Source organism: Benincasa hispida, unplaced genomic scaffold (genome assembly GCF_009727055.1).
Source record: "Benincasa hispida cultivar B227 unplaced genomic scaffold, ASM972705v1 Contig387, whole genome shotgun sequence".
NCBI lineage: Eukaryota > Viridiplantae > Streptophyta > Magnoliopsida > Cucurbitales > Cucurbitaceae > Benincasa > Benincasa hispida.
Genome location: NW_024064829.1, coordinates 337,213 through 360,264, shown reverse-complemented (window position 1 = coordinate 360,264; position 23,052 = coordinate 337,213). Strand labels below are relative to the sequence as shown.

Here is a 23,052-nt window from a genome sequence, read left to right as displayed (position 1 = left end):
GACCGAGGTGAATGGGTCAAAACCATGGATCTCGAGATGGAGTCGATGTACTTTAACTCAGTATGGGATATTGTAGATTAGCCTGATGGGGTAAGACCTATAGGTTGCAAATGGATCTACAAGAGGAAATGGCTCAAGAAATTTCTGACAGATCTGGAAGTTGTTTCAGACATGTCTAGGCTCATCACCCTCTATTCTGACAATAGTGGTGTTGTGGAAAACTCCAAGAAGCCCAGAAGTCACAGGCGCGACAAACACATAGAGTGGAAGTATCATCTCATCTGCGAGATAGTGCATCGAAGGGACGTAATAATCACGAAGATCACTTTGGAGCACAACGTTGCTGACCCGTTTACGAAGGCTCTCACAGGTATAGTGTTTGAGGGTCACCTTAAAAGCATGGATCTACAGAACCACTCGCGGCTGGACTAAGGCAAGTGGGAGATACTTTTGTACTAATTATATATACACCCCACTCGTTTTAGGAAAAGTGGGAGATTGTTGAGGGATGATGCCTTAAACTCACGTGTCCTGTAGTTTGTGAACACAATTTTGAACAAACGCTTGTGATGTATAATATATGATATTTTCTTCACTCTTGTCTATGAACATTGGATGTTTTATTTGCTTTACCACAAACCAATAAACTAAAATTCTTGGTTGTCGTTTGTAACTTAAGCATGTATGTCGAGACTACAGATGGATCATGTCTTAAGTGATAACCAAAATGGTCTGTAGTATATGGATATAGGAGGGAAACCTTACCCTGGTAACGTTACGGATGCGACTCGCTTTATAGAATAGTTACAAGTGTTGTGACTTGATACAGATGGTCTGATCCAGATCATTCATGTGGAGAAATGCGAGTGGGGGCATCCTATACAAAGGAGTTTGTATAAGATCGGACCACGAAGTGTTAACGTCTCATTATATAATGCTATTCATGATAGAGACTTTACTTCACTAAGATGACCATAGGTAATATGACCTCAATCCTGAGTGAGTTGGGAACTCCTGCTTTTGAGGGCGGTCCTTTGATTTGCATGATTGCGAGTGGCTAGATCGCCGACTCGAAACTACCACTTTGGGGATTTGTCTGATTTGGGAGCTGGGAACTCAGCTACACAAGATGGAATTCACTTCTTCCCCTTAGTAAGGATAAGTAGATAGAATGCTCCCTTAAGGGCTGATCCCAGGGCTTGAACAATGTGGCACCACACATCTTCTCATGGCCTAAGAGGTGTCCACACATAATATTGTAAGAGTTAAACAATATGCAGCAAAGTATCAAGGATCCATAAGCATTCTAATTCATTAATTTTGGCAAAAACTAAAGCATGCTCTTCATAAAAAATGGGTTTTCAGAACATACCTTTGATGAATTCTCCAAGAAAACGTTTGTTCAGCTGCTATCTTCACTTGATATCAACATGAACCACCTCAAAGCCTTCCCTACTATGCTCTTGGAGCTTTAGGAAAAGTAGTGGGACTCAAAAACAACTTGAAGATGTGAAGAAACAAGAAGATCTCACAGCAGCCCGACTGAAGAAGATAGTTTCTTCTTCAGAAAATTTTCTCTCAAAATTCTTTATTCCCCCTTCTCCAACAACTCCAATATTCTTTATATATTTTAATGAACATGCAAAGAGATAGAGTGCATGGCTTACAGTTCATGCTTGGAGAATTAAAGTAGAGAAGATAATGGTTTTTGTGTGAGCATAAAGATGATGGTAATGGAGAAAATTCATCTTCCATTTTGTGCAACCATGTAAATTTTTTTTTCCATTTTCTTTTTAAAACAAAAAATTATTTTAAACCATTTTAATTTAAAATTTATTTTCTTAAATTAATTTCATAAATTAATTTAAAAAATTAATTAATTTAATATCAAATATTAAATTAATTTTTGCACAATAATCATCTTCATATATTTAAATCATATTTAAATATTTATTCTCTTGTTCCATTTAATTTGAACATTTGAAATTAATTTCTCAAGCTATCCTAAAGCTTATTCATTTACGAACTAGTAGGGGGACCTCACGAACCTATAGATCATGAGCTCCAACGATCCGAGATTAATCGGCTAAACTCATTAAATCGATCTAACCCTCGTTCGTTAACTAATGAGTGATTCCACTAAAGACCATAGTTGAACTCCCCTCACTGTAGATATATTATGTCCACTCGATATAACCATGATTAGTAAGTTAACCCTTCACAGGTTGCTCATAATAACGACTGGGTTGAATCTCTATTTTACCCCTGAAATTACTTCTTATTCATTAAGTTTCATTTATCCCCTAATGAACAATTAATTTGTGATCCAATCAAAAAATCGAATCCCTCTCAGGCCAATGAGAGAGTGAGGTCTCTTGTTCAAGACCTAGAATCAGCACTTGAAGAGAACAACCTATCTACTAACCCTAATCGGGTAGGAGTGAATTCTCTCTTGCATTCTATGTTCCTAGCTATTCATCTGGTCTTATCCCCAAAATGGCAAGCTTATTGAGTAGAGGCAATTGGTCTACTCTCACCATTTTCAGATCAAAGGATAATCCCGAATAAACAGGAGTTCAGAGTTAGCTCAGGATTAAGGTTAAGTTACCTAGGTCATCGCTTTGAAATAGTCAATCTTAAATAGTAAACAGCGTTATAAAGTAAGAGTGACAGGTTTCGTGGTCCGATCTTGCACAAAACTCATTTGCACAGGACACCCTCACTCCTCATGTCTCAACATGCACAAATTAGGATCACTTCATATGTAGCACTTTACAACACTTTGTAACACTACAGAGTAGGCTGCATCCAATAGTGTTATCAGAATAAGGTACCCAATCTTATTCATATACTATAGATCATTTTGACTATTTACTCGAACTTGATCCACTTGTATGTCTCCACATAAAGTTCAAGTACTCACATAATAGTCAAGGGACTTAGGTTTATGGGATTTCTAAAAAACAATATATTCAACAACTTTATCGAATTCTCAGAATAAGTTCTAATGTTTACAAACCACGAGTTTTAGAACATAAAACCCAACAAGTAGGACTATGTTGTATTGTTCATTAGAGGGATCAGTGGTACTTAAGGAGTTAGATGTAACTACAAGGGCAAAACGGTAAATTGGCCCAGCTGTACTTACAAGCATCTGTGAAAGGTTATCATAGTGTTGATTGGTTATATCCGATGGACACAGAAATATATCTGTAGTGAGAAGAGTTCAGCTATCGGTCTTTAGTGGAATGCCTGACAGTTAACAGATGGTAGATCTTGTGGTTGAAGAGTTTAGTCAACTATTTCCGTACTGTTGGAGCTTCGAGTCATAGGTTCATAAGGTTCTCTTGATAGCTCAATGGATTCAAGTTGAGAATCAGTTTTTAGGTTAGTTTGAAGTGTTCAAATTGACAATAAGAAGTTCGATTATATATAATATGATTGAACTGGTTAATATATATGATATGATTGACTTTATGTATGAGATACATTATTTAGAGGAAAATGATATAAATATGATTTATATCTAGTGGAGGAGAAAAGACTATGGTTTATATGTGATATTAAACCATAGGTTAATGAATATAATAGGATTATATTTATTATTTTTAATTGGACAATTATGGGATAATTGTGCCAACGTTTTCTCCATAACTGTGTGATAATGAGAGGTTTCATTCAGTTTCCGTAACTGAAGAATAAAATGAAAATCGTTTTTATTTTGCAAGAGAATAGAGAATTCGCTCACGAGTTGTATACTACCTATCGCATAACAAATCGAGAGCCTACATGATAGCTCAACGTTTCTACACAATCATATACATGCATACTTCTTTCTAAACGATTGTATAAGAATTGCTAAAAGATCGTCTAGCTTTTTCCTAAACGATCGCACGTCTGAGCGTTTACTAAACGATCGTCTATACGATCTCAACCTATTTACTAAACTATAAAATACCGTTTCCTGAACGATCAAGCATCGTATATACGGTAGACATCAGACTTCCCCCACTTGCTTGGTCGTTGTATACGATCTTCCTTCCTCCTTCTCTCTCCAAATCAACCAGAGCCCACAATTCCTGGATTCTCACACCGAGAATACTAAGGGTTCTAAGTGGTGGTGTCATCCTCATTGCTGTGTTCGTGTGGAGGCCGTTCGTGGGTAGACGACCGGTGATTTGGTGAACGATTGCTTGGACGTTCTAACGAGAGCGAGAGAAGTAGTCCTTGGCGAGAGCGAGATTTCGGTGAAGAAAGGTTCTTCAACTGGTATGTTTTTTTGTTCTCTTGTTATTTAGTTTTTCAAAGCATGTCGGTAATTTGTTATATATTGCATAACTGTTTTGTTAGATTGTAAATGTGGTAATTCTGTCACAATGAGCTTGGAACGATCCGATTCCACTAAGAGGTACTCTTGTATAAGAGTTCCTTCACTTCTGACCTAAACGAAGATTACTATATATAGGGAGCGTCGCAGCATTGCAACGCTGCACAGATTAGCATTGCAATGGTACAAGTAGCATTGCAACGCTACTCTGCCTTGTAGCGCACTTTCGTTTTCAATTCATAGCATTGCAACGCCACATCTAGCATTGCAAGGCTGCCTTGCTTTGCACAAAATAGGTAGCTATTGCCTTATAGCATTGCGTAACGTTTTGTCCGAGGGTATTTTCGTCCATTCACGTCCCTTTAAAGCCCGGTTGCTCAAATTAGCTTCTAATTGTTCCAAATTCAAATTAGCTCCTAATTGTTCCAAATTAACCTCAAATAGCTTGTAACGACTGATTCTATCTCCAAGATGCTCAATACCTACAAAATTATTAAGTAAACACATTAAACATAGTAACAACCTCAAATTAAGAAGACGAAAATAGCACATTTTTGGTGCTATCAAGTAAAGTGTAATTTGTTTACCCATTAAGAAAAAGGCAAAAAATAAGCATGACAAATATGCTAAAATAATACTTTCCTACCTGCGGTTCATTGACAAAAAGATTCCAATCTTGTCTATAGTTATGAACCTACAAATAATATTCATGGTTTGTTAATGTTGTCCCATAAGAGTCCTTTCATTGCTTTAAAAAATTACGATTTGAAAATTAGCAAAGGAAGAAAGAGTATAATTACTAGGCATAAGTTGAACGCATAGGCATGATTGATGCACATTTTAAAATAGATTGTCTACTAAGAAATCTTTCAAATCCACACGTTAGTTAACATTCATACAAATTTCTAAAAATATATAAACATACAACTTCTCACAACTTTTATTACAAAGAAGTCTAGAAATATTTATTACTTTCAACAAACTAAGCAACAAAAAATTGATCAATTGGGCACCACAACTCACTAAAGATGCAACCAAATTCTCACATATTTGGATAACAATATCAACCAAAGATAGTATATTAAGGCCAATTAGCTGCAGTAAAAAAAAATCCATGTCCTAAGTGACTAATTACAACACCTACTCACACAAATTTAAATCAAAGTCAAAATATGTGAAGTTTAAGAACTTACACAAACTTGTCTTAAATAAATATAAACTCATTTAATTAATAAGTCAAAAGAAAATCATGTACCTCGCTCTTTCAAAATTAATAATCATTTGTATACCACCATCTTGACTTGTAAAAAACTACTCAACTGAAGGGAAAAGAAAGAAAAGAATGTTAGATTCAAGAATCTAAATTCTACAACATAAGATAACAAAGTAATCAATAATAGTTTTCTTCGAATAAACGAACTTATTAAAATGTAAGAGGTAAAAAAACACACAATAGCGTCGGGTGGGGGAGCATTGAGTGGGTTTTTTTTTTTTGCGTCAAATCTGGGCGAGCATTGAGTTCTTCATAGTGGGAGATTCTGGACCGAATCGAAGATCGAATCAAGACTTGGATCGAGTCGATCAAGGATTGAGTTCTGAACTGGATCAAGACTTGGATCGAGTTCTGGACAGAATTGAGTTCTAGATTGGATCGAGTTCTTCATAGTGGGGATCGAGGATGGAGTTTTGGACTGGATTGAGAATCAAGTTCTAGCATAAAATTTTTACTTTCAGCATGAGATAGTACATGCAATTAACCAAATTCGAAAGCATAACTATACATTTCACAAAACCATTTAGCTAATTTAAAATGTAACTCGAATGATACCCATAAGAATTAAATTCGAAAGCATAAATATTCAAGTGTTGATTGAAATCTAAACATAAAATGGGTCTAAAAGTGTGGAAGGATCCAGTCACTAACCTCGGATCGTTAGCTTCAAGTGTCCAATAGTTTTGAGAGAGAGACAGAGACAGAGAGAGTTGGTAGACAAAGAGCCAGAGTGAAATCCATAAAACCTAGGAGTTGAAATTGAAACATAAGAGAGGAGGAAGAAGAAGATTGTGCATTCTTACCTACAAAAGAAAATCTTCTTCATGTAACTTGCGAGTCTTAGATTTTGGAGTTGAGGAAATGAAAACTTGCGGATGCTATTAAGAGGAAAAAGAAACAATCTCACTCTAAAGGGAGAAGAAAAGTAAAAGAGCGAATGGACGGGGATGGGGATTCTTAAATTTACCTTCTTCAATTCGTGTGAATAGCAAAAAATTTTCATTTCCCTTTTTTTTTCATTGCCCTCTTTTTTTTTTTTTTTTTTTCATATCATTTCATAGCCTATTTTAAAAAATGATATCCTCAAAGGCTATAAAAAAAACCTTTTTCTTGTAGTGTCTACAAGGGCGATCCTCTGATTTGTATGGGTGAGAGTGGCCAAATTAATCGACTCAACAAGTCTACCATTTTGGGGATTTTTCCAAGTGGGGAGCAGGGAACACAACTACACAACTTCACTCCTTCCCGTCTTTAGAGAAAGTAGATAAATTACTTCCTTAATAGCTGATTCCGAGTCTTGAACATTAAGACCTCAACCTCTCACTGGCTCGAGAGGTGTTAGTTGATAGTTAGACTATAAACTGTTTGTTCATTAAAGAGATCAATGGTACTTAAAGAGTTAGATGTAACTACAAGGGTAAAACGATAGTTTGACCCAACTGTAGTTACGAGCGATTTGTGAAGGATTGACTCACCGTTTATTGGTTATAAATGTGGATACAGAAATATATCTACAGTGCAAAGAGTGCAACTACCGATTTTTAGTGGAGTGCCCGGTAGTTAATGAACATTGATTAATTTTATTAAAGAGTTTGATTAATTAATCTTATATCATTGAAACTTCTAATCTGTAGGTCCACGAGGTCCCCTTGTTAGCTCACTAAAGGAAAAGATGAATGATTTGAATTATTCGAATCCATTGATGGATATTAATGAGATTAACTTGATATGGTTAATTATATATCTGATCTATAATTAAGAGAAAAATATTTGAATAGGATTCAAATATTGAATTCTTATAAATTAGATTCATAAAGACTTAATTAATTAATTTTGAGAGTTGGAAACAAATAAGCATATTATGTTTATTAATTAATTAAATATATATTAAATTAGATTTAATATAGTTATTTAATTAAATTAACCCTAAGGGTATTTTTTAGAAAGCGAGAAGGTCTTCCATATAAATTCATCATTATACCCAAATTAGAAAAAGTGAATTCATTTTGGTGAAATGAAACCCTAGCCTAGAAATTAACCCCCTCTCAAAAAATTTTATTCTCTATATTTTCCATTCTTCTTCCTCAACCAAGGTGTGAGAGACCACTCTTCTCCCCTTGGTTCCTAGAGAATAACGAGGTCTCACTTACGGTGGTGTCTATTGTTCGTTGGAGAATCTTTCCGGAAAAGACTACGAAGAAATCGTGAAGAGATTTGGGATTTGATGAAGGTATGTCATATTCTTCTTCCCTTTTCTTCTCTCTCCTAAGCATGTTGATCTGAATATTTATCCATTGTCCATTTTTGTTGCTACTGTATTTTGTTTCATTTAAAACAAAAATTGAAATGCAAGACGGTCACACGTTTCTACTCGAGATTCGATCCCTTCACCAAGAAGTTCACAACTTCCTAGATTTCATGAAGTTTATAACTTTATCCCTTACCTCAAACTTCAAGGACAAAAAGTGTAATTTATTCTAATAGTTGATGAAATTTATTATTCTATATTTGATGACCAAAACTTATCAAGTTTTAAATCAATTGTCTAAATATTTGATAATTCACATCTTTTAATAGACTAAATTTTCATTTCAATCCATGATATTTCTATTTTTATTGAAAGATATGAATTAAGGTAAAAATTTTAGTAAAAATTAATTTTCATTTCCAAATTTATAATCTATAATATAACATAATAAAGGATGATTTGACTTTAAATATGTGTATTAACGTGCTTAAAAAAAATTAAAGTCACCTAAGCTGTTGAAGTGGGTACCGAATGATAAAGACAAAAAGTGATCACAAATTTATAAAATGGATGAAAGTTAACGACAATAAGAATACAAAGAGAATATAAAAAGAATATGAAGAGAGGAGAAAACAGAGAAACTGTGTAATTATTATTCAACTTTGAATCAATGTGTTTTACAAATCATCTCTACCATCTCTGTTTATACAATTATAAAGCATAGTGGTTACAAGATCTACCATAAATAACATTTCTAACACATGAAAAAAATTACGAGCTCAAAGAGGATGAATGAATATGTCAAAGTAAGCTTAACTAAGTGGTATTGGTACTTAATCTGACTTAATAGGTCGGAAGTTCAATCTCCTGCCTCATAATTATTGTATTAAAAAAACAGAGGATGAATGAATATGAATACATAACCTACTGTAGTTATGGGCAATATCAAAATTATTGTTTTTAAAAGTTCAAAATTAAGGCTTATTTAATAACTATTTTTTATAACTTATGCTCGTGTTCTCCCAATTTTCCTATTATGATGTGACTTATCTTAATGAAACCATACTTAAATCTCTAGTCAATTCTAAAAACAAAAAAACATTTTTGAAAACTATGTATTATTTTTAGTTTTCAAAACCTGACTTGGTAAACATAAATAGAAAGTGGATAACAAAACCAAAAATTTAGGGTAAAAATAATATTTATAAGTTTCATTTTCAAAAGCAGAAAACAAAAACTCAAATAGTTATCAAACAAAACTTAGAATAAACAATTTTGAAATTAGACTGACTAGCTGAAAACTTTTTTTTTTAGTATATAGATGTGGAGAGATCAAAACTTCTAACCTCTTGATCACTGATGATATGTATCTTGACTAGTTGATGATCCTCATATTTAAGAGCTAAAAGCAAAATTTAGAACATTAATAATAGGTTAAATTACCAATTTGATCCTTATAGATTAGAAAAAGGTAGAATTTAGTCCCTACGATTTTAAAAGTTATAATTTAGTAGTTCTTATATTTTGATAAGACTTCATAAATAGTTTCCTATAATTTGATAAAAACTTCATAAATAGTCAAGAAAATTTTATCAATTTAAATTATAGAGACTAACTTCTAATTATTATAAGGATTGAGTTCCAAATTTTTTCAAATCATATGACCAAATTTGTAATTAAACTTTAAAAGGCATTAATTAGTCACTAATTAATGCAATAAACTAGGAAGCTGGTTCCTTATCTGAGCTTAATATATATAAGATGATTCGAAAGAATAAAATAACAAAAATAAAAAGTTGAAACTACACCACCAATGGATATGAATTGAAACATCAGATATATATTCTTTATTCTTTGATAGTATACTCAAAATCACCACTTTTCCTTTTTTTCTTTCTTTAAAAAAAAAGCCAAAAGCACTTTAAACGAAGGAGTATCTAAGGTATAAAATAATTAATGTCGATGGAAATATCAAAGTCTTAATTTTACGGAAATCTCAATAGAAATATCAATCTCGATGAATATTTTTGAAATTTTTCTAAAAACAAAAAATTTAAAGAAATTAAGGTCCTGTTTTCTAACTATTTTTTTTTTGTTTTGAAAATTAAGACTATAAACACTACTTTAACCTCCAAATTTCTTCTTTTGTTATCCATTTTTACCAATGGTTCAAAAAACTAAGTCAAAATTTGAAAACTAAAAAAAGTAGCTTTTAAAAAGTTGTTTTTGTTTTTGGAATTTGACTAAACATTTAATCATCGTACATAAGAAATATGCAAATTATTGTAAGAAATGGAGAGGAAATAAGTTTAATTTCCAAAAACCAAAACAAAAAATGAAATTGTTACCAAATGAGGCCTAAATTAGTAAATAAACCTTTCATTATTTTCAAATCACTAAACATATCTATTAGTTATATGATTTATATTAGTGCCATTTTGATATTTATCTTGTGTTTCATGAAACTTTTTTACAAGATAATAGAAATATCGATTCACCTCTTGTATTGATATCGAATCTATAAAAATATAAAAATATCGATATATCGATAGAAATTTAATACGATAGAACTACTCAATATCCCATTTGTTGTGAGAAACTTGATGCCTTTGATTTGGGGAACCTTCTGATCAAAGAGAGATAATTTTCATTTCCATTTTGCTTTTAAAAGTATTTTTTTCCTTCCACGTTCTTCTTATTTTTGAGACAAAAATAAAAAAAATAAAAAATAAATAAGTACATGATAATGACTCTTCTTGTCTTATCTTGCTATAAATTTCCTTTTATTTTTATGCAACTCTAGCCAATCGTGGGTTCAACTATATCTAAGGTGATCAAAATTAATTTCATATTTTTCTTTCGAGGAATTTTTGTTATATATATACAAATTTCTATTGAATAGAAATGTAAAGCTTCGAGTATTTGTGTTCTTGCAGTGTTTGAAATACTTCTAGAGAAGCTATCTACTGATTTTTTGGGATTTATCTTCCATTTCAAGAGTAAGGAATCACTAATTTTTCTTGTAATTTTAGATGTTGGTAATTAATTCCAATTTCCATTTAGGAAATAAATTATTTTATTTTATTTTTTCATTTTTGAGAGTTCAAAGAGGTAGGTGATTTGAACTCGATCTCTTAGAAAAAATTAGTTTTGAGTTAAAAAAAAATTGTTTTCTTCTTATATATATAAGAAATGATAAACAACGGCATGAGTTATACTTTTGAAAATTAGAAACGAAAGATTAATGTTAATTTGATAGTTTTCTTGTTTCTTGATTTTAGTTTAAAAAAGAAAAGAATACGTTTCGTAATTGTTTTTTTTTCTTTTTCAAACACCTTTTTGATGATCTTAACTGCCAAATAAAAGATTCTACGTTTTTCCGTTTATCTTAGATCATTATTTTACACAACCATTTTGTGACTTCTACTACGCTACAAGAGGTTAATACTCCTCATACGAAAAGCTAACATGTTTGGTATAATGATTCTTTTAGTGGCTAACTATGATCGTTCTTTTAAAAAATTATCTCTAGAGTATAGTAGTCGATAAAAATGGTGGATAGGAAGGTGGATCTACGGTCCGACACGGTGACAAAACCGACCGAGACAATGCAAGCTGCAATGGCAATTGCGGAGGTAGACGATGATGTGTTGGGAAATGACCCAATTGCCCTCAAGTTAGAAGAAGAGATGGCAAAGATAATGGGGAAAGAAGGAGGGTTGTTTGTTCCCTCAGGCACAATGGGGAATCTTATAAGTGTTCTTGTACACTGTGACATTAGAGGGAGTGAAGTGATTCTTGGAGACAATTCTCATATTCACATATTGGAAAATGGAGGCATTGCAACCATTGGAGGAGTCCATTCAAGAACGGTGAAGAACAAAGATGATGGAACAATGGATATTGATTTGGTTGAAGCTGCCATTAGAAATCCAAAGGGCGAACTCTTCTTCCCAACAACAAGGCTCATTTGTTTAGAAAACACACATGCAAAGTAAGTATTACTATATTTAATTTTACAATTATTTTTCTATTTTTTATTCAAGTTTGGTAACCCTTTGCTTTTCATTTTTTTTTTTTAATTAAGCTTACGTCCTCTCAATTTAATTAAAAGAATTGAGTTCTTAGTCAAAATTAAATATATATATATATATATATATATATATATTTATAGAAATTATGGACTTTTTTTTGTGACCATTTGGTTTTTGCCTTTTAGTTTTTGAAAATTAAGCCTATGAGCATCTTTTTTACCTCTAAGTTTCTTATTTTGTTATTTTAGAAATTTGTTTTTAATTTTTGAATTTGGCTAAGAATTCAACTCTTTTACCTAAAAAAATCGGAACTCATTGCCCAAAATCTTAGGGTTGACAATGTGCCGAATAGGAACTTTCATTGACCTACTTAACTGAGTAGTTAGAGTCTTCTATACGACATCGGGGCACATGGTAAGAAATTGAGAGAAAATATGCTTAATTTTCAAAAATAAAAAATAAAAAATCAAATGATTACCAAACGAGGTCTACTTTTTTAGCTCTCAAACTTGACTTGGTTTTTGAAAATATTGGTAAAAAGTGGATATAGATAAAACAATTTAAAAATGAAATAAGTATTTGCATATTTAATTTGTAAAGATTAAAAAAAAAAAGTCAAATAGTTATCAAATGGGACTTAATTTTTAGTTGTGGTTGGTCCAATTTTGCATCCTAATAAGTCCCTCTAGTCATTATAGTTTAATATTTATTGTAAAATGTATGTGGATTGTTTATTTATAGATAATATGATAGGTAAATTTTAGACGAATAAAATAGAGGTAATAGTTCTTTTTTTTTTTTTTTTAATAACATTAAAAACAAGTTTTGGTCCTTGAATTTTTACAAAAGTTACAATTTAGTTTCTAAACTTTGGTCTGTAATGATTTAGACGTCCTTAAACTTTTAATTTTACAACAATTTAATCATTGAATTTTAGTATGAAACAATAATTTAGTTCTTATTCTTTAAAATTTGTAACAATTTTACTCTACTATGAGACTTAGTGTTAAGATTTGTTGGGATTTATTGCATAGGTTGATGAATAAATTAATTAGGGACCCAATATGTTTATTATATGCTACAAAGTCTACATCCTTAAATTATTAAAAATTGATAGTTAATTTTAATAGAAGATCTTATGATATGGATTAAGTTATTATAAATTTTAAATTATAGAAGCTAAGTTGTAACATACTAAAATTTAAAGACTAAATTGTTACATGTTTGAAAAGGAGTAAATTGTTACAAATCAAAGTTGAGGGATTAAATTGTATCATATTAATGAATATCTAGGGACTAACACTTTTTGAACCTAAAATATTTTAGAAATGCAAATATTAAGTTTTCTTTTCAAATATAGGAAGATAAACCAAAATATTTACAAATATAGCAAAAATTTATCGTCTATCTGCGATTGACCACAATAGACTATTATCTATTTCTATCTGTATGACGATAGATACAGATAGTAATTTATCGCGATCTATCATAGTCTATCACAGATAGACTATGATATTTTGTTTCTATTTGTAAATATTTTCAACAGTTTGGTCGTTTAGAATAATTTCTCAAATATATATTAAACTAATTACAACGTTAATTGGAAAAGATCTGGTAGATAGATAATGGAAAATGTTTAAAGATTTATTATAATTTAAAATAAACAACATTGAAGAAATATACACAAATGTAAACCGTGAGCAGACTGAACTTATAATTTAATAAAAATTATATTTACAAGACCTTGACATCAACATATTTTTATTATTACTATTATAGTTATTTTTTAATTATCTAATTCATATCTTGTCCGTCTAATTATGTTCGAGCTGAGTGATAGATATTTATCTGTTAATTACTTGAAATTAAGTCAATTTGTTTCTTATATACCAGTTAGAGACTACGTGTCATACAAGTGGTTAAAACTCTAATATAAATTTTGAAACAGATATACTTTTAGTTGAATTTAAAAGGTAAATATTTGACATGAAATTTAAAAGTAATTAAAAAGATAATAACTAAGATTATATATACATTTTATTTTATTAATTTATAATGAATATTAAATGTGTTGGATACAAAACCTAATTTCATAAGGTAAATTATAAATGGTTAAAAGAAATATATAATTCTTTAGTAAATATGGGACATGAAGTTTAAAAGTAATTAAAAAGATGAAGTAAAATATTTTTATTTCTATTTTTAAATGGACTTTAGTTAGAGTAGATTATAAATAACTTTAATAATGATATACATTTATCTTTTTTTTTTTATATATGAAACGTTGTTGTATCTTCTAAAACATTGTGGAATTTTATAAATTTGATAACAGTGTTTTAATTTTATGTAGAAGATCAAAGAAAAAAAATGTAAAAAAAAGGTAATTATTATTATTTCGAGAATGATTTGTATTTGTTAAATGATACGTATATAATATGCCTTTAAATTTCAATTTACTTATTTTTTTATTAATGAAAAAAAGAGAAAATAAAACAAAGAGGATCTATAAAGGAAAAACGAACAAAATAGTAAGAAGAGGATCCAAAAAGTATGAGAGAATATATTGACTAATAGGAATACTTGGAAGTCTAATGTCAAAAAAGGGAGTATTGTAAAATTAAATAGAGAAAGAAAAAAACATGAAAAGTAGGTCCAAAACATCCTTAAAGAGATTGATTTATGAGAACTAAAATAAATATTTTAAAAATATTTGGGATAAAGTAAGTACTTAAAGATTTTCGCTGTTGGTTTTTTTTTTTTTTTTTTTACTTTTACGTATCGTAAGATATACTTCATGATTAAAAACTAACTATGATTAAATGCAGCACCGGTGGAAAATGCCTTTCAGTAGAATATACTGATGAAGTTGGAGAGTTAGCTAAGAAGCATAACCTCAAACTTCATATTGATGGAGCTCGTATTTTCAATGCTTCAATCGTGAGTATTATTTATAAATAATCTTTTTCCGAGACTTGATTTTTGGACTTTTTAAATAACATCCTACCAAAAAGATTTTCTTACGTTAAAAAAAATATTTTTTTTTTCAGGCACTTGGTGTTCCAGTTGATCGATTGGTACAAGCAGCTGACTCAGTATCAGTATGTTTATATACATTGTGCTCTAAAACGTTTCTCTATCCTTATTACTTTCATTTAATAATTTGTTTTTATTAAATAACCATTGAGGAAATTCAACCTTCACAAAAAAACAACATTATATCAAGCTTTGATGTTGGCTCATTAGGTATGTCTATCAAAAGGTTTGGGTGCACCTGTTGGATCAGTTATTGTGGGTTCCAAAGACTTTATTGCCAAGGTAGTGGTTTTATTTTTTTTTTGGGTCATATTTATGGTATGTATGAGAATGTGTTTGAATTGGTATTTTTAAATTAAAATTTCAATATAACCCATTTTAGGAATTTTGAAGCTCTCTTGAAGATAGTTTGGTAGCCTAGGTTATTATATATTTGGAATTACTTCCTTCCATTGAGAAATGAAATCTAATCCAAGCTAAAATGACAATCGTGAAATATGTTTAGAAAGTAAAAATGAGTTTGGATGAATTTTGAAAATAAATTAATTAACTTTTTCCTATAAATTTCTATGGAAAGGGGGCAAAAAAGTTATATATGAACTGGTTTCACTTAAAGCACTTAAAATTTTTTTGAGTGTTTTTTTCAAAAGCATTTCTTTTAATAGGTCACCATTAATCATGCAATTTTGGGTAAATCACTCATGACATTTGTATCAAGGTAGGTTATAAACTTCAAAGTTGATCAATCAAGTCTCCAACATTTAGAAAATACTCGATTTTGATTCTTCAATTAATAGAAATAATCGATTACTAATGAAGAAATTGACTTTTTTTAAGCAAATAATCTCTCCCTCCCCTCACCTTCCCTTTCCTCCTCTCTATCTCAACCGGTGCCTCATCACTCTCCTTCCCTTCACTCCGATGTGGGCGACAACACTAATGTTACGCCCCTCCTTTACATATCTTCTTCTTTCTCTCTCCATTTTTTCTTCTTCTTCTTGTTCTTGGTCCATCAATAACTCAAGTCATGTATGAGAGAGAGAGTATCTTTTGTTGTTCCAAATCTAGATGACAAACAACTATTTCTTGGATAATGATTAGATGCAGCCTAGGCTGCGGCTATACCTAATCTAATGCTCCTAAACAAAGTCATTACTATTGGATGCCAGCGAGATTGTACAAAAGATAGATGTAACCAGACTTTTTCCTCATTCATTTATTTCTCATATGCATTGTATACTAGAGACATGAGAAGAGGAAGAAGAGATCCAATTATCACCGTCAGAATGGAGGGAAGGGGATGAAGTAGAGCACAAGTTGGGAAGGTAAAGGAGAAAGATTAGAGAGAGTGAAAGCTTTTTTTTAATAAAAATAAAATTTTATTTTGTTTTTAAAATATGACATCAAACACATTCGTTAGTAATTAACGACTTTTATTAATTAAGAGGCCAAAATCGAGCATTTTTTAATTGTCGGAAATTTGATTGTTCAACTTTAAAATCTAAAGAATCAAAACATATAATTTAACCAATCATCGATTCAACTTACCTTTTAAGTATTTTCCACCTTTTAAAACCACCCTCTTTTGCAAATATTTTGAAATTTTGTGTTTAATAATAGGCAAAAAGGGTTAGGAAAACATTGGGTGGTGGAATGAGGCAAATTGGCATCCTTTGTGCAGCTGGACTTGTTGCTTTAAAAGAGAATGTTCATAAACTTGAAGCTGATCATGACAAAGCCAAACAACTAGCTAGTAATTAAGCATCACACTCTACTCTTAATTCTTATCAACATTTTCAATTATTATTCACCTTTTTTTCTTTTTCAATATAGGCGGATTACACCAAATCAAAGGATTAAAGATAGATCCAAAATCAGTTGAGACAAACATTGTGAGTATCTTAAAACATAATTAGAATTCTTAGTGATTTATTATGTTTGTGTTTGAGTATATTAGTCTGCTTTTAGTTTTAATTATACATTACAGTATTTTTAAATATAAAAAAATGAACCAAAATAGTAGTCTATCGTAATTTATTACGGCTATTATAGATAGACTGTGATATTTGCAGTTTTATCATTTAACATAAATTTTCTTGAAATTATGCTCAGAGATCTTAAAAATGGTTTTTAAAAATTTATGTGTATACTTAGCTTTTGTTTTGCTATATTAATTGTATTTTGTAAAAGTCAATCAGGTAGATTAAAATTGTAACACCCCTAAATTTTAACTCCAAATGAGGGAACATTACAAAATTAGGCTTTAGCTATCTCCAATAACGATGATATTTTAGAAAAAAACTTTTGGTAGTATAACAATATGAACATAAACACTACAATTTCAAAACACTTGAAAACAAAACTAAGGGCCTATTTGATAGCCAATTCAAATTTTGTTTGATGTTTTCAGATTCACTAATTTTATCGAATATGTATTGGTTGGTAATCTGAATTCTATTTTGTAAAACAGTTTGTGAATTATGCGATCCAATGCAAATTCTTAAAATAACATTTTTATGTTAACTACATATCTAGATTTTGAATTCAAATTAAAATGTAGAAATATATGAAAAAATATAAAATAAAAAATAAAAAGAATATAGCATATCATGTTATAAGTTCAATTATTTTTGTAAAATTAAAATATGTATTATATAATATATATTATATCCAATTATAAATTAATTACTATACAATTTTTTTAACGTAAAGCAAGTTCATAAATTAATTAGTGATAATTTATATTTAACCTAATATTAAGTGAATAATTATAATTAGTTTTATGGTTTATAAATATATTATCAAATACATTTTGAAAATTTTGTTTAAATTGATTTTTAATTTCTGAATCGATTACCAATGACATATCTTAAAATAAAATATACAATTTTGTTTTCTTTGAATTTCTTGTTTTCAAAATTATGTTTTTAAACCCTAATATTCTCAAACCCTTTCCAAACAAATCCGACGTAACTTTTCCGAAACGAAACAAAGTCATTACTCAAACAAACAAGAAAAGAACAACTAAAGCCTATTACAAACCCTAACTTAATCTTTGTCAATCTCCCTCTTCAGGATCACTAAAGTCTTAATACTCATTAACATCTACAAAAACTAGTGAGGGGTCAGTACACAAGTTGTGTACTAGTTACTAGCCCACACCTAAAGCGCAACCAAACAACATATAAGCAACCATTTCAAAACATACAATCGAAGTAAATATCAATTACATCATGTTAAACTCATGAATTAACTTAAAACCTCTTAAGTTTGCTAAACACTCAAGTTTAATACTCACAAACTAGTTAAGCGAATCCCTTGAGACAAGTTGACCTCAACTAATTGTGTCCAATGCCACTGACAGTTCACGTTGACCCCAAATGACTTTATCCAGAGTCATCAACGTTCTCCGTTGATTCTATTGACTTCATCTAGGACCACCAATAGTTTATATCGGCCTTAACAAATTTCTCTAGGGTTACCAACCTCTCTGTCAACCCTAACTGATTTTATCCAAGGTCATTAACTTCTCCGTCTGCCCCAATTGGCTTCACCAAGAACCATCGGCGTTCTCAAGAATTTTAATACTTTTCATTCAAAACTCAGTATTTACCCTAACTAAATTAACCATGGTCATCGATGCTGCTCTAAAACATGTTTTATGCTAAAACTACATAAAAATACATTAAACATACATATCTTCAACACCTCAACAAACATACTTACGTTCATAGAGCCACATAATAGAATCTCAATATGTTATTCATTACAAAATCAATACAACAAGCATCGAGGCGTGCTCAACCATAGTAAAACATAACATATTTTCAAGATAACATAAGTCCACTTGATTGGAATTGGAATTGGAATGAGGCATTATCATAGTTTTTGTTAACGTGAGCTATTGGAAACTTCAAGTTGTTTCCTATACTCCTATTTTCTATTAGTATTACTAGCTTCTTTTACTTTAGAATGCTTTGGGGTTTCTTCATATCGTTTTGATCATACTTTCTTTTGATATTTTAGATTATCTTTTCTTAAGCCAATAAAAAGCGATCTACATTATTTGTCTTTAATGTGACCTCCGACATTTGCTTAATCAATGGTTCTTGCTTAGAAAACATATTTTCTATGTCAATAAGAGAAGGTTGAACTACTACCCAACCTTGAATAATAGCAATAAGACTTTTATATTTAGTTTTTAAGTCCATGAATAATAATTCTCCTTATTCTCAATTTTGAAATAGTAGTAGTAGGATCTAGTTATGAGATTTCATGACACAAATTTTTTACCTCATGGAGTATTGATTGATAGTCTTCTCTCTTTGAGACACTGATAATAGCTCATTTTTTAGAAACTACAACCTCTAATTACTTTTCTTTGAGAAAATTGGGAAAAACGTGTTCCATGTGCTACCTTTGGTATCTCCATTGTATGGATGTGATCCAACATTTTTTTTTATCAATTGTAATTTTAATTGCAAACATGGCCTAAATTACCCCGATATTCTATTTCCTAAAAGCAGTAGCATCTTTAGGTAGCTTGGCTTTAGTGCCTCCCACAATATCCCGTGAGTCTTGGTCTTAGAGATATGATTTCTTGTATTTGGATCATGTTTTGTAGTTTTGAGTATTGAGTTTCTTGATTCCTCAACAACTTAAAGGTCTTCCATCATCTTGAGTGATGGATGCACTTCGTAAGTAGTTGTATCCTAAATAACGAGCTTTAGAGTCCCAGACTACATACGATCTTTAAAAGCATCATCATAGCAAGTTATGCTAGTTTGACTATCAAATTAACATCAAAGGAGGAGAGACAATCACTTAAAAGAAATAAACTTTTGTTAAGGAGATGTAATTATGTACAATTTTGAGAGAAGACTTTTTCGTTTTCTCAACAATCACTCGCTTGCCTTTCCACACTCCTATGTTTGTCCAACTTTTCTTAGCTTTGCTCTTTTTCTTTCTTTCTTTCTTTGCTCGATTTATAAATGAAGACGTAACTCCCTCTTATAGGCATGAGATCTTTCTAATCCAAGCAAAAGGATCTTTCTAAGTTCTTTTTAAATTCTACAAATATTCTAGATCTATGAATTATCCTTATCTTTAGAAATTCTCTATAATTCTTTGGATCATAAAAAGATGTTAGCATGTTTCTAAAACATTTCTTTTGAGATACTTTTTATAATCTTCTAGAATAAATCTACTAATATCTACATATAAGTAATTTATTTAGATACTTTAAGAAATTTCTAAAAAGTTAGTGATATCTACCACTTTAAAATTTACTAAGAATTAAATTTAAAACTTTTTAAACCATCATTTTCATTATTGAATATTTATGTATTGCATACTTTTCATTTCTTGTGGGTTTTATTTTGATCTAAAACTTGAATGTATTTATGGATTTATTTGTTTTATGATCAGATATTCTTTGAAATAGAAGACGATTACGGAATCTCAATGGAAACATTATGTAAAAGCTTGGAAGAACGTGGCATTTTTATGATGCTAGAAAGCCAAATAAGGTATATCTTAAAATTAAAATATATATATATATTACATTATATTTTCCATTATATTCGTATAGTCAATTTGTGATTACTTTATTAGCTTTTAGGGAAAAAAATATTTTTAAAATTTTTTCCGAAGCATTTTCCATCCAATATATTTATTGAAAGCTTTTAGGAAAAATGTTTTGATTCGAAAATATTTAAAATAACTTTTGAAAGCATAAAAGTTATAACAAAATGTCAAAGTTATTTACTATCCACACTTTTCGCTAAATTGTATCTAATCAATATTTTTATATGCTAAATTGTCATTTTTTTAAAGAAAAAAAAAGATTTTATGCTTTGGAAATTTTGGAAGAATATTTTATTTTATTTTATTTCTCATACATAACTTAGAAATTTCTTATATTTTCTATAAAAAAAATAAAGTAACTTTTTTTTGTTATTTTAAAATTTGAGAGAACAACAAAAAAAATTGCCAAAATAACACAATTTTTTTCTGTCTTTTTGAAACCAAGTGTACATGAAAAGTTGAAATTTTTAGTTAAGAAAAGTCATATGCTTATCTAAAATTAAAAAACAAAATTAAAAAATAATTCTATTGGGCATCAACAATGAGTAAGTTCGAATAACTTTTGAAATAATGAAATGTTTTAATTAATTAAAAAATAAATTTTGGAAGTGCTTTTAAAAATGGGTCCTAACCTATCACATTTGTTGTTGAATATTATATGTCTATAAAGATGGTAGGTTTGAATCTAATCCATATATTTATGGAGTAATATTATATAAAATGAAATGGATTTATTTATTTATTTATTTATTAAACAAGTTTAATTGCAGGGCTAGAATTGTTCTTCATCATCAGATTTCAACAAGTGATGTGCAATACACTTTATCTTGCTTTCAGGTGATCTTCTCATTACTGATTTTTGATAAAATGAAAAAGAGTTTTAATACATCTCTACACTTCAAAAATGTCGAAGGCGTCCATAAATTTTCAATTATATGTCTAATACATCTATACTATATTCAACACTTTTAATTAACAAATCTAATCGACATATATGCTTGCATTTCGTGTCTAAATAATATGACATTAAACTTTTAATTTTTTGAACGAGCTGTCTTTGAATTCAAAACATGCTGAATAGATCGATAATCTATTAGGAACAAAATTAAATTAGACATAAAATCGGAAGTTTATAAATTTATTAGACAACTTTTTAATTAATTTAGGAACATATTCGATATTGAGTTGAAAGTTGGAAATTTATCAATTTTTTGAAGTTTATATAAAAACTATGGCAAATTGCAAAAATCACCTATAAAATATAATGGTAGTTACAATCATACTCTTAAACTTTCAATTTTAAAATTTGAAACCACAAATTGATATAAATGTTATGGTAAGCTTGAGGGTATGAAATGTAATATTTGTATAAGTTTAAGAGTTCAATATTTATCATTTGTGGGTCCAATTTCTACAATTATTATAAATTTGGGATCCAATTTAACATTTGTGGAAGTTTAGGAATCTAATTTCTATAATTAGAAGTTTGAAGGTATAATTATAACTACAAGCATATTTCAACCGTGTTTTTTACAATTTACCCTAAAAAGTAACCATAAGTTTTCACACACTCCTCCAATTCTTCTTTAAACTCACAACTGACAGAAACCCTTTCACTTTGGCTTTTGCAGCAAACTCTCAATGGAATTAAAGTTGAAAATGGCAACTAATCAACAACTAACTCTATGTGTCTCTGTCTCTAATAAACAGAGTGGAATTTACCAACTTTGGCTTATGCTAAATATGCCCTTTTCTTTTCTTGTTGTATTAACACATTTCTAATCCCTATGTTGGGTTGTAATAATATTATGTTTCTCTCTTTCACCTTTTTTTTTTTGTTAATATTTATGTAGTCCCAACTTTTTTTTGGCGTTGGTAATTTCGTAACTTAATGGTAAGTTAACGGAGTTATTATTTGTCGTCTATTGCGGATCTAAAGCATTGTATCGTAGAAACCACTGCCTTAAATGCAATTTCAGCACGACCTCGATGCGAATCGATCATACCAGTTGCTTTCCAAAGTTAACACAACACCCACCTCAAATGTGTACTTGTCGGAAGGAGAGTTAGAATCGATGAGAGAAAAATATTCGCTCAAAATCAAAGAATCAGAGAAAGAAGATGAATATTCAAACACTGCGTTTTGGAGGAAAAATCATTTTTTTTTTTTTTTTTTTTAGAATAGGTGATATTATTATACAACAACAAGAGGGGTCCCTTAGCTCGGGATCAAGGCATCATAGCAACAAAGCACAAGCAAAAATAGGACTCGACCAAAACAAATGCAAACAACACCATCCACTTGGGAGAAAAACAGAGAAAAGGAAACAAAACCCCACAACCTGGGGCCAATAGCAAAACAAAGAACATCGATAAGTACAAAAAGTGGAAAAACATCCATGAACGCACTAGATAAGATCAAGAAGATCAACCTGCCAGGAAGCAGTACAAGCACGAACCGTAGAGATCATAAGGTGAAACAGGGCAGACATTGTCCTCGGTTTACCCCATGAAGCCGGCGATTATGCTCCTGTCAAATGATGTAGATGGA

General features: G+C 30.2%; 1 protein-coding gene across 1 annotated transcript; it reads left to right on the top strand.

The window, feature by feature from the left end:
* The first annotated feature begins 10,585 nt into the window (after window positions 1-10,585).
* LOC120069412 (probable low-specificity L-threonine aldolase 1) lies at window positions 10,586-22,325 on the top strand. Its single transcript, XM_039021149.1, has 11 exons — window positions 10,586-10,678; window positions 10,785-10,847; window positions 11,381-11,842; window positions 14,708-14,819; window positions 14,930-14,980; window positions 15,126-15,197; window positions 16,536-16,668; window positions 16,749-16,807; window positions 20,343-20,443; window positions 21,272-21,338; window positions 22,133-22,325. The coding sequence occupies exons 3-11, from the start codon at window positions 11,400-11,402 to the stop codon at window positions 22,169-22,171; spliced, it is 1,077 nt and encodes a 358-aa protein (XP_038877077.1). The 5' UTR covers window positions 10,586-10,678; window positions 10,785-10,847; window positions 11,381-11,399; the 3' UTR covers window positions 22,172-22,325.
* The last annotated feature ends 727 nt before the right edge of the window (window positions 22,326-23,052 follow it).